The sequence below is a fragment of the Girardinichthys multiradiatus genome, chromosome 5 (assembly GCF_021462225.1).
Source record: "Girardinichthys multiradiatus isolate DD_20200921_A chromosome 5, DD_fGirMul_XY1, whole genome shotgun sequence".
Lineage (NCBI taxonomy): Eukaryota > Metazoa > Chordata > Actinopteri > Cyprinodontiformes > Goodeidae > Girardinichthys > Girardinichthys multiradiatus.
Window position 1 is genome coordinate 51952911 of NC_061798.1, and position 12449 is coordinate 51965359.

Below are 12449 nucleotides of genomic sequence, written 5' to 3' on the forward strand. Positions count from 1 at the left end.
TCCTGATTATTCCCTTTTATGGATACTTCCTGTAAATAACTCAGGGTGGACTGGCTTTACAAGGCGGCTAGTTGCTTTCAGTGTAAGTTGGCGTTGGTGTATACATGACCTGCAGTTGGACAATAAATCCACTTCAAATCTCACTTCATCGCCATGCCTCTCCCTTAAACATTGAGCCTCCGCTGGTAAAAACTGACTGAATGTAAAAGAGAGATTAAAGCTATCCAAGAATGTCAGAGTTAGGCTGAGGGAACAAGGTCAGGATTCACCTGAGGAAAATTCAGATAGTCATACCTTAGCTGAGGAAAAGAGGTCAGAGTTTAGCCAAACAAATTAGGTCCCGGTTCACGCAAGGGAATATCGGAACACTAGGATGCAGCCAAAGGAATGTCAGAACGAAATTAGAGATTAGCCAAGGAAATGTTAGACTTCAGCTCAGGGAACATTAGAATAAACTCAGAGTTTAACCAACGAAACACCAGAAGACTTCTGGTGGAAAGAAGAATGGATTAGATGCACACACCACGCACGCTCTCATGCTTTGACCTAGAAAACCAAAACCTTTGACTTTCTAAACCCGACTAGATTCCTATCAAAACAAGCATTGTTTCTTTAAAAAGCTTGATTACATATGGCACCAGGTTGGCAAAAGAAACAAACTTCAAGAGAGATGATTCGCCCACTTTGGTGAATTTATTGGAGAAACATCAACAGTCTATACCAGCAAACTGAAACATTAAGTTGGCCTTTGCTTCTCTCAGAGCTTAAGTGGAGATGGTACAAGCTACAGTGACTGACCCATGCATCCAAACTGCAAGTCTAGAGCCCAATGCTAACTTGACCGAAGAACACATCCAGGCCCTTAAAGCATCATGCGCAAATATTTGTTAAAATGCTTGTATTAAACTCAAGACTGACAATATGGACTCACCATACTTCTCTAAAGTTCTGATAGAGAGCTGGGTTGCAGCTGTCTGCCAGTGATGGATCGACCCACCACACTCTGCGATCAGGCCCATGGTCATATGCTTTAACTGACACCAGACTAAGGAGCTGAAAATCCGGTAGGCCAATAAACAAATGAAATACCACAACAGTAGGCATCATGTAGATGATGTACGCATCTACCAGGATTACTGCCCCAATGTCCTGGACCAACGGCTGGCCCATGTCATTGCTAAGGTTTACAACTTGAACCTCCATCCAGCTGTGCTCTACCCAGCGAGGCTTCGGATTACCAATAAGGATGGTAGCAAAGTACATTTTGCACAGTTGTAGAATCAAGTGCCTTTGTGATGTCCATGCCTTTCACATGATGATAACAACACAATGCAGCCCAGATAATCGTATTCATGCTAACATGCTAGTGGTAAATGCTATAATCAGGGGGTTAAAAGTGTATTTTGTTGATGTTTAGTTTCTCCAAACTGAAGTTATACACTCACCAGCCACTTTGTTAGGTACACCTTGCTAGTACCGGGTTGGACTTTGTTTTGCCTTCAGAACTGCCTTAATCCTTGGTGTTATAGATTCAACAAGGTACTGGAAACATTCCTCAGAGAGTTTGGTCCATATTGACATGACAGCATCACACAGATGCTGCAGATTTGTTGGCTGCATCCATGATGTGAATCTCCTGTTCCACCACCATCCCAAAGGTGCTCTACTGGATTGAGATCTGGTGACTATGGAGGTCATTTGAGTCCAGTGAACTCATCGCCTTGGTTGTAACGAGTGGTTATTTGAGTTACTGTTGCCTTTCTATCAGCTCAAACCAGTCTGGCCATTCTTCTCTGACCTCTGGCATCAACAAGGCATTTGTGCCCACAGAACTGCCGCTCAACGGATATTTTCTCTTTTTCGGACCATTCTCTGTAAACCCTAGAGTTTTATCTGTTTCTGTCGACTTGCTCACAAAACAGTTTGGATGTGAACCAGAAGTCGCTACCATGGCAACAGAGTTCCATGAATCAAGTCATTTAAAAGAAAACATGCAGAATTTATTCTACAGTGTTTAAAAATACTGTATGACTTTCAAAATAAAACAACGAGCAAGAAATATTTGGAAAATGTATTATTAATTTAAAGGTTTTACGGTTAATATTTGCATAATTACTGTGATGCCCACTTCCTCCACCATCCAACAGTGACATTGCGGTTTCATGTTTGTTCTGCCAGTTGGTATCAGTTCCATCAGGCCCGCCCTTTTTCAAACGGCACCAATGGACTTCCATACATTTATTACAATGCTCCGTTTTCAATTCAATTCAATTCAAAAATACTTTATTAATCCCAAAGGGAAATTAAATGTTGTTGTAGCTCATATTATGAAGGTTTCTTCAAAGAGCCGTTGTAGATGCTGATGGCTGTGAGCAGGAAGGATCTCCTGTAGCGCTCTGTCTTACAGCAGATCTGAAGAAGCCTCTGACTGAAGACACTCTGTTGTTGTAGGACAGTCTGATGAAGAGGATGCTCAGGGTTCTCCATAATGTTCTTCATTTTATGAAGAATCCTTTTTTCCACAATGATCTCCAGAGGTTCCAGAGGAGTCTCCAGAACAGAACCAGCCTTCTTTATCAGCTTGTTGAGCTTTTTTAAGTCCCTGGTTCTGATGCTACTTCCCCAGCAGATGATGGCAGAAGAGATCACACTTTCCACAACAGACTTATAGAAGATATGCAGCATCTTGCTGCAAACACCAAAGGACCTAAGCTTCCTCAAGAAGTACAGTCTGCTCTGTCCCTTCTTGTAGATGGCTTCACAGTTGCATCTCCACTCTAGTCTGTTGTCCAGGTGAACACCGAGGTATTTATACTCCTCCACCACCTCCACTTCTTCTCACATGATAGAAATAGTTTTTGACTTATTCCTGTTTCTCTTGAATCAATCATCTCCTTTGTTTTAGTCACGTTCAGGATGAGATGATTGTTTCCACACCATGCCACAAAGCGGTCCACCAGCTCCCTGAACTCAGTTTCTTCTCCATCTCTGATCCACCAACGATTGCAGAATCATCTGAGTATTTCTGCAGATGACAGGAGTCTGTCTTGTACTGGAAGTCTGAGGTGTTCAGAGTGAAGAGGAATGGTGAGAGTACCGTCCCCTGTGGTGCTCCTGTGCTGCTGACTACCTGGTTAGACTCACAACCCTTCAGTCTCACAAACTGTGGTCTGTTTGTCAGGTAGTCTTTGATCCAGGAGATTGTTGAGGCCTCCACCTGAGTCTTCTGGAGTTTCTGACAAAGCAAATCAGGTTGGATTGTATTAAATGTTCTGGAGAAATCAAAGAACCTGATCCTCACAGTGCTGCTGGCTTTGTCCAGATGACAGTAGGTTTGTTGAAGCAGGTGTTTGATGGCATCTTCAACTCCAACTCCACAGCGATAAGCAAACTGAAGGAGGTCCTGATGGTTTACTGTTTGCTTACTCAGGTGGGCCAACAGGAGTCTCTCTAGGACCTTCATGATGTGAGATGTCAGGGCAACAGGTCTATAGTCATTGAGGACTGATGGGTGAGTTTTCTTTGGTACCGGAACAAGACAGGAGGTCTTCCACAACACCGGAACCTTCTTCTGGGCCAGGCTAAGGTTGAAGAGGTGCTGCAGAATCCCACAGAGCTGCTCTGCACAGGCCTTCAGGACTCTAGGGCTGACATGATCTGGACCTGCAGCCTTATTCTGATTCAGTCTCTCCAGTTGTTTCTTCACCTGACTTCTTGAGACACACAAGTGGAAGGAAGCAAAGGAAGCATCAGCATCTTCTGATTTGGTTGAAGGCAAACATGTAGAAGCAGAAGGGTCCAGGGTTGAGGTGGAAGATAAAACATTTGAGGGTTTCCAGTAGGGGGCAGTAACGCGTCTTTACCGTCAGTGAAGAAGAGCTCCCCTCTGATTGGTTGTTGTTGCTGCGGGGCTCCTGGTAAACAAAGCTGAGCCGTTGAAGTTCGCTCGGTCTATGATTCTTGTTTTATGTTAGATTGATGTATGTTGGCTGTCCCAGTCTGCGTTCAGCTGGTTCAGTTCCGTTTACTTCAGCTGATGTCATGGTTTGGGCCGCAGCTGCTGGGAGTGTTTGTTATCGGGAGGCTAATGTGGCTAATGCTAGTTTAGAGCTAAAATCCGGTAGATTTTAAATGGAGTTCGGACGGGTTCGGCAGTGATATTAATCCAGGTTTAATCAACGGTTCTGTTCGGGCTCCGGAGCTGCCATGAGCTGTTCTCCTGTGTGACTGAAGGAGGATGGCCGCAGAGCTGTTTCCCACCAAGAAGCTGGTGTCTTCGGCCTCAAGCAGCAGCTCCGCCGCCTCGATCCAGCAGCAGCAGAACCTGAGCAACAACAATCCGGCACCGGGCTGCTGCAGCTGGCAGGGCCAGTACCCCACCATCCGGGAGAGGTAAGAGGGGAACACAGAGCGGTTTCTACAGTGACCCAGTTTGAATCCAAGTAAAGTTGTATTTGTAGGTCAAAGGTCTGGTAAAAACCACTTCTCATTGGTGGAATACCGGGAATTTTCATGACACAAATCAGGCCCTCTTTCAGATCTTTGGCTTCATAAAGCAGGACAACATCAAGGGATCTGGTCTTTGCCAGGTTCTCAAATGACTGGAGTTTACAGAAAGTGCACAGATTGCACATTGTCTTTGTTTTTGGAACAAAGATGGAGAACTGAGTCCAGCTCCTTCCATAAAGAGGGAACCAACCAGGTCCAGCTGATCAGATGCATTGATCATGATCAGCTGGATCATATCTTGTAGTTTTCCTCAGTTCACTGCTGACTCGGTGCCAGAGCAGAAAAACATCAACAATGACTAGATATGCACCAATTAAAATGTTGCTTAGTTTTCAGTCTTTGTAAACTTTTGACCTGCTGACCAACTTTAGCAAATTCAGATTTCTCTTTAAGAACAATAAGCTAGAAGAGCAGTAAAAATGAATTTTTCTCACCTTCTGTGAGGAAACGAGAGTCGACTGTGAGAGAGCAGTTGCTGTAAAATAAACTTGTATTATTTTAAGATCAGAACAAATTTATTGAGGAGTTTCCATAAGTTTCTTCTCTCTTGTTAAATGAAGACTTCTGGAACAATGTCCTTTGGACAGACGAGACCAACATGGAGATGTCTGAGCATAATGCACAGCTACATGGTTGAAGAAAACCAAACACACCTTATGTCAGCTGTTGAGCACATTGTTGGAGGCTTGATGATTTAAGTTGGTCTGCAGTGGACCATGAGCTGCTCTGCATGCTGAAGTATTGTAGATTAAATTGTGAGGCAACATTTTGGCTTCATCTTTGCTTGACAGATCATTTTTATTATGTCCTGATATACAATCCTGGAAAGAAAAAGAGGGTGTACTTACTTTTTCCCATGACTGTAGAAAGCAGCCCAGGCCTCGTTTCTTTGTTTTCCTTCCAAGCTGGCAGACTTTAGATGCGTTAAAGAGATCCGTAGTTCCCCAGACTCTCTTCTCGCCTACAAAGACTGGATTTAAATACACACTTAAAATGGAGCCAACGTCCTAAGAGAGAAATTCTGGAGAACTACTGATCCAAACTGCAGTAGAAGACAACAGGAAGGTCTGATTTAGTGAAAGCACAGAACATGAGTGCTTGTAAGTCCAGGCTCATCTGTCTGCAATGATGTGGGATTCTGTTTCTTTCCTCATGTTTTCATTTACAGATTTCATTTCTTAACGTTAAATAGAAGAAGAGAGCCTTATTCAGGTTTTTATTGTCTGAATGATTCCTTAACATTCCCCGACTGTGTTTCTGTTTGTAGGAATTCAGTCATGTTCAACAATGAGATGATGGCAGATGTTCACTTTGTGGTCGGACCACCAGGTGGGACACAGAGAGTCCCTGGACACAAGGTAGGCCCCCAGCTCCAGTGAAGACACTCCCTGAGTAAAACTGATTTAAAGGAGTTTCTGCAGGATCCTAAAAAAGTCATCAAATGTTCTACTTTAAATAATCTTTATTACTGGCCTCAAAAACACTGAATGTGTCCACGTTTGTTACACTAAATTTAAAATACCTTTTAAGTCGTGTTAAATGTGTTTGCATGTTCACTAACTGACAATCAGGACTCACCTGTTCCATCATTTGTAGTTCTGTCTGAGGAATCCTGGTGTTTTTAGTCTGAGACAAAACTACAAACCCCATGATTGGAACTATCCGACTTCCTTGATCAACTCTGAGCGGCGATCAATCTCTCAAAACCCCAGTGGGTCGTGGCAGATGGCCGCTCACACTGAGCCTGGTTCTGGTTCTGCTGGAGGTTTCTTCCTGTTAAAAGGGAGTTTTTCCTCTCCACTGTCGCTACATGCATGCTCAGTATGAGGGATTGCTGCAAAGTCAACACCAGTGACTGTCCACTGTCTCTACATGCTCATCCGGGAGGAGTGAATGCTGCAAGTCACTGACTGGATGCAATCTGCTGGGTTTCCTTAGATAGAAAAACTTTTTATCCAATTTGAATAAATAACTGAATCTGACTGAACTGTTCAATGGTTACGATTAATAGGAATGTATGAACCTGACTGTTGTGAAGAACCTTGAGACGACATGTGTTGAGAATTGGAGCTATATAAATAAATAGTGGTTAGAACAGGAGGTTTGTGTTCCAGAGGGGACACAAGGTTCCAGGTTTCGTATCCCACAGATTGCCACTCTGGCTCCCTGAGCAAGACCCTTAGCCCCAGAATGCTCCCCGGGCGCCGCACAATGACAGCCCACTGCTCCTTATAAGGGATGGGTTAAATGCAGAGGACAAATTTCGTTGTAATGTACATGTGCAATGACCAATAAAGATGATTATTATATATAGTAAAGAGAATTGGCCCAAGTACTGAACCCTGTGGTACTCCACAATTAACCCTGGAGTTTAAAGATGATTTATCATTTACATGAACAAACTGGAATCTGTCAGACAGATAAGATTTAAACCAGCCTAGCGCTGTTCCCCTGATCCCTACAGCATATTCCAGCCTTTTTAAGAGAATATTATGATCGACTGGATCAAATGCAGCACTGAGATCTAACAGAACCAGAACAGACACAAGTCCATTATCTGAGGCCATAAGAATATCATTAGTGACTTTCAGCAGAGCTGTTTCAGTGCTATGATGAGCTCTGAAACCTGACTGAAACTCTTCAAACAGGTCATTGCTGTATAAATGTTCACACATTTGATTAGCAACTATTTTCTCAAGAATTTTAGATAAGAATGGAAGATTGGATATAGGTCTGAAATTTATTAAATCATCTCGATCAAGTGAAGGTTTCTTAAGTAAAGGTTTAATTACAGCTACCTTAAAAGCCTGTGGTTCTGATCCAATTACTAAAGATAGATTAATCATATCTAAAATGGTTCTGGTAATCAGAGGGAACACTTCCTTAAATAATTTGGTTGGGATTGGGTCTAACATACAAGTTGAAGGTTTAGATGAAGCTAATATTTCTGATAACTCAGGAAGCTTCACAGGATCAAAACAGTCCAAACACAGATCAGGTTCTGCAGTTATTTCCAATGTTGTCTCACTTGCTGAGGATGAAGTAATCATCTTCGGGAGTATGTCAAAGATTTTATTTTTAATAGAATCAATTTTATTTAAGAAGAATCCCATAAAGTCATGAATGTTGAGAGCTAAGGGAATGGATGGCTCAACAGAGCTATGACTCTGTGTAAGTTTAGCAACTGTACTAAAGAGAAACCTAGGATTATTCTTGTTCTCTTCTATTAATGATGAGAAATAAGCTGTTCTAGCTTGGTGAAGTGTCTTTTTATACAACAGTAGGCTATTTTTCCAGATTAAGTAGGAATCCTCTAGGTGTGTAGAGCGCCATTTTCTCTCCAATTTTCTAACATTGTGCTTTAAAGTATGCAGATCTGAATTATATATATCTAATAATGCATGTTTAGACTGTTAAAATCTAATCAGCTCCTTCATCGTCGGAGCAATCAGGATTCCTTAAACACATCATCAGTAACGGTTATAAGCTGCATGCTGCACTGAGGCACATCCACATAAAGACTTGTTTAGGTTGAGTAAATGGCCTGCAGACTGCATCAGTCATCCACACATTCACACGCTGCCAGTGGTGAGCTACATTGAAGGCACAACTGCCCTGGGGCAGATTGACAGAAGTGGATCTGGCATACAATCGGCACCGGGCCCTCTGACCACCATCAGCAGTACAAGTCATTTATAAACTTGTTATGAATGAAGTTATTTGGTTATTTTTGCGTATTCATGTAGTCTGCTTTGAACTAATGAAACCCATAGGAACCGTATGTGTAGATGTTCTGTGAGTAGGCTGTAGTTTGGTTCTAATGGATCTTTCCTCCCCGGCAGTACGTCCTGGCAGTGGGCAGCTCTGTGTTCCATGCCATGTTCTACGGAGAACTGGCCGAGGATAAGGAGGAGATTCGGATCCCTGATGTGGAGCCACCCTCCTTCCTGGCCATGTTGAAGTAGGCTGAGCTTTAATTCTCTGTTTGGACCTTAGAGACAGGACCAGTCTTTGTTAAACAAGGTTCTTCCTCTGCAGGTACATCTACTGCGATGAGATTGACCTCTGCGCCGACACGGTGCTCGCCACCCTCTACGCTGCTAAGAAGTACATCGTTCCTCACCTGGCGCGTGCCTGCGTCAACTTCCTGGAGACGAGCCTGAGCGCCAAGAACGCGTGTGTGCTTCTGTCGCAGAGCTGCCTGTTCGAGGAGCCCGACCTGACGCAGCGCTGCTGGGAGGTGATCGACGCGCAGGCCGAGCTGGCGCTCCGATCCGAAGGATTCTGTGACATCGACGCCCAGACTCTGGAAAGCATCCTGCAGCGGGAGACGCTCAACGCCAAGGAGATGGTAGTGTTCGAGGCAGCGCTGAACTGGGCCGAGGCGGAGTGCCAGAGACAGGACCTAGTTCCCACTATCGAGAACAAGCGGCTGGTCTTGGGAAAGGCCATCTACCTGATCAGGATCCCCACCATGGCGCTGGAGGACTTTGCCAACGGAGCAGCGCAGTCTGGAGTGCTGACGCTCAATGAGACCAACGACATCTTCCTTTGGTACACGGCGTCCAAGAAACCAGATCTGCTGTTCTGCACCAAGCCCAGGAAAGGCCTGTCTCCACAGCGCTGCCACCGGTTCCAGTCCTGCGCCTACCGCAGCAACCAGTGGCGGTACCGCGGCCGCTGTGACAGCATCCAGTTCGCCGTGGACAAGCGCGTCTTCATTGCCGGCTTTGGCCTGTACGGGTCCAGCTGCGGGTCGGCCGAGTACTGCGCCAAGATCGAGCTGAAGCGGCAGGGCGTGCCCATGGCCCAGAGAATCATCAAGTACTTCTCTGACGGTTCCAGCAGCACCTTCCTGGTCTGGTTTGACTACCCGGTGCAGATTGAACCCGATACCTTTTACACGGCCAGCGTAGTGCTGGACGGGAACGAGCTCAGTTACTTCGGGCAGGAGGGCATGACTGAGGTGCAGTGTGGGAAGGTGACCTTCCAGTTCCAGTGCTCCTCGGACAGCACCAACGGAACCGGAGTGCAGGGAGGTCAGATCCCAGAACTAATTTTCTACGCCTGAGCCGGACAGAAGACTGCAGAGAACAGTTTGCTGTGACAGAATCCAACCTCTCCAGGTTCTGTTGGTTCTGGTTGTAAATATATGAAGGTTGGATTTCTGTTGGCAGTAGAAAGTCCTGAAACCATCTGAACCCGTGTGTTGCATGTTAATCTGACGCTCTGGAGGTGTAGCAGGTGGGAGGGACTATTTTCAGTGGCGGATGAAAACACTAACTGACAAACTGACCAAAGTTTAAGGTTTTAGTTTGAATCTGAACTCAGAGGTGAAAGAAACAGCCGGCAGGAATATTTATAGATTATTAAACTGCCTCCTCAGTTATTAACCAGCAAACAGCTGAACATCAGAACACTAAGAATTCTGGGCCGTAGCTCCTTGTTTAGAATATATTTCTGTGTTCATAGATCAGGCGATTAATCTGCTGAAAACACCTGAAGGACACCTGGTCAGACGGATCCAGACAGACGTACGCTGTTTGGAAAATGAACCAGAACCTGGAACCTTTCTAAAAGTGCCAGAAGAATCCACCTGGAACACATAACATCAGATCTTTTAGTGCCTTAATTGATGTGTTGATGATCCCTTTGTGCTCCAGTCTGGATTCATCGGGTCTAGGATCCGGATCAGTCATTTTTACCTGGTTCCTTTAGAGAGCTGGGTCATAAAACCAGCTGAGATCATCTCTGCTGTTAAATGAAGGAGGAGCAAACCGGTCCTTAAACCTTCAGAACCGATGTTTTACTGATATTCACTCAGTGAAAAAACGGGCGACTTCAGCATCTTCATAGATGTCATTCCAGCATTTCTCCTGGTTGATCCGGTCATTAGAAGGAAAATGTTCTGATTAGGATCTATCAGGATTCACTCAGTGACCCATTCCGATCAGTCGGACTTGATCTACCTGCAGAAACATCCAGGAACCTCCTGAATCCCAGTATCAGAACAATTCTCCTGGATCAGTGGATACATGATCCACTTCCGGTTCACATCAGCTGAAACGGACCAAAGGAACAAACCACCTCATCTTTTCAGGATTCCTGAAATAAAAGCAGTTCCAGAAAGCACATTTTCCTGTTGACCTCCAAATTCTGTTAAAAGCACTGAGGAATTCCTTTTATCCAACAGCTGGGATCTGGACCCCACTGTGGGTCATGGTGGGGTGGGAGGTGGTCATGGCCTCCAGCCGATCCTGGCAGGAGGCATCTCCGCTGATTACAGATCTCTGAGGCCGAAGACTTTGCTCTAAATATCTGCAAACTTTTGCACAAACAATCTTTAAATCCAGATTATAGAAAATCTGGAACATTCCATGGTTCCTGCTTCCTGCACTGAGGCAGATTCTGTGATAAGAACCCAGAATCCCGGTCCAGATAGTTTGGAAACGTGAAACATAAAACATTATTTGCATAGAAGCTGCAGGATTATTTCTTTGTTCTTTAGAGATTTTTTGCAGCATCCCGAAGTGAATTCCTTATTTTAATGGAAGGAAAAGTGCCACTCCTGTGCAGACAGCTCCTGGTTCCTGAAAAGTTTAGTTTTACTCAGTGACGTGCCGCCGGAACCGCTCTCGGACTGAGCCAGGATGCTGTGAGCAGGTCATGCTGCTGATCCCTGCAGCAGGTTTTCAGTTAGTTGCCTTAAATAAAGTTGCTGTGAGTCTGGAAACCGTTGCTGCTGCAGACAGAAGGACTCAGAAGCAGCTCTGAAGGTCTCTGCTGGTTTGCCCTGTGTTACCTGAGCAGGTGTTAAAGCTGTTTGTGTTCACCTCGGTGATAACTTTGAAGCTCCTGTGGTGCTCAGTGATTGTCTCCATCCATCCTCCTCATGTTTGTACCTGAAGTTCTCGCCTGTCCGCTTCTTACTGTTGTCTAGATGTTCTTTAGTGATGCTCTTCTTCTTTCAATCACTTTAAAATCTGAAGTCAAACTGTTTTCTATCTGATTTTCCCTGAAAGTTCTGGAAGGTTTGCTTTTGTTCTGATTCCAACCTGAATGTGCAGCAGGTCAGTGGCCTTATCTACCAGATGTTGTGATGAACTCAAATAAACCTTTCAGCTCATTAAAAAGCCTTCTGTGTTTTCTTGGAGATGTTGCAGAAACCATGTTGAAGTTCTGAAAAGAAACTGAGAAAATAAAGAAATCATCTGAGGTCCAATTGAAACTCTGGAAGTTCATGAAGTTCATCCTAGTTTGTCAGCTTCTGTTTCTCCACCTGGTCTTTGAGAACTGATCAGATGTTCTAAGTAGGATTCCTATCAAGAAACTACAGGGGTTGGACAATGAAACAGAAACACCTGGTTTTAGACCACAATAATTTATTAGTATGGTTTAGGGCCTCTTTTTGCAGCCAATACAGCATCAATTCATCTTGGGAATGACATATACAAGTCCTGCACAGTGGTCAGAAGGATTTTAAGCCATTCTTCTTGCAGGATAGTGGCCAGGTCACTACGTGATACTGGTGGAGGAAAACGTTTCCTGACTCGCTCCTCCAAAACACCCCAAAGTGGCTCAATAATATTTAGATCTGGTGACTCTGCAGGCCATGGGAGATGTTCAACTTCACTTTCATGTTCATCAAACCAATCTTTCACCAGTCTTGCTGTGTGTATTGGTGCATTGTCATCCTGATACACGGCACCACCTTCAGGATACAATGTTTGAACCATTGGATGCACATGGTCCTCAAGAATGGTTCGGTAGTCCTTGGCAGTGACGCGCCCATCTAGCACAAGTATTGGGCCAAGGGAATGCCATGATATGGCAGCCCAAACCATCACTGATCCACCCCCATGCTTCACTCTGGGCATGCAACAGTCTGGGTGGTACGCTTCTTTGGGGCTTCTCCACACCGTAACTCTCCTGGATGTGGG

At 44.6% G+C, this 12449-nt stretch overlaps 1 protein-coding gene across 1 annotated transcript; it reads left to right on the forward strand.

The window, feature by feature from the left end:
• Nucleotides 1-3867: 3867 nt before the first annotated feature.
• Nucleotides 3868-11642, forward strand: LOC124867976 (BTB/POZ domain-containing protein 3-like). The gene is made up of 4 exons (XM_047364729.1): nucleotides 3868-4392; nucleotides 5777-5867; nucleotides 8352-8470; nucleotides 8548-11642. The coding sequence occupies exons 1-4, from the start codon at nucleotides 4238-4240 to the stop codon at nucleotides 9578-9580; spliced, it is 1398 nt and encodes a 465-aa protein (XP_047220685.1). The 5' UTR covers nucleotides 3868-4237; the 3' UTR covers nucleotides 9581-11642.
• The last annotated feature ends 807 nt before the right edge of the window (nucleotides 11643-12449 follow it).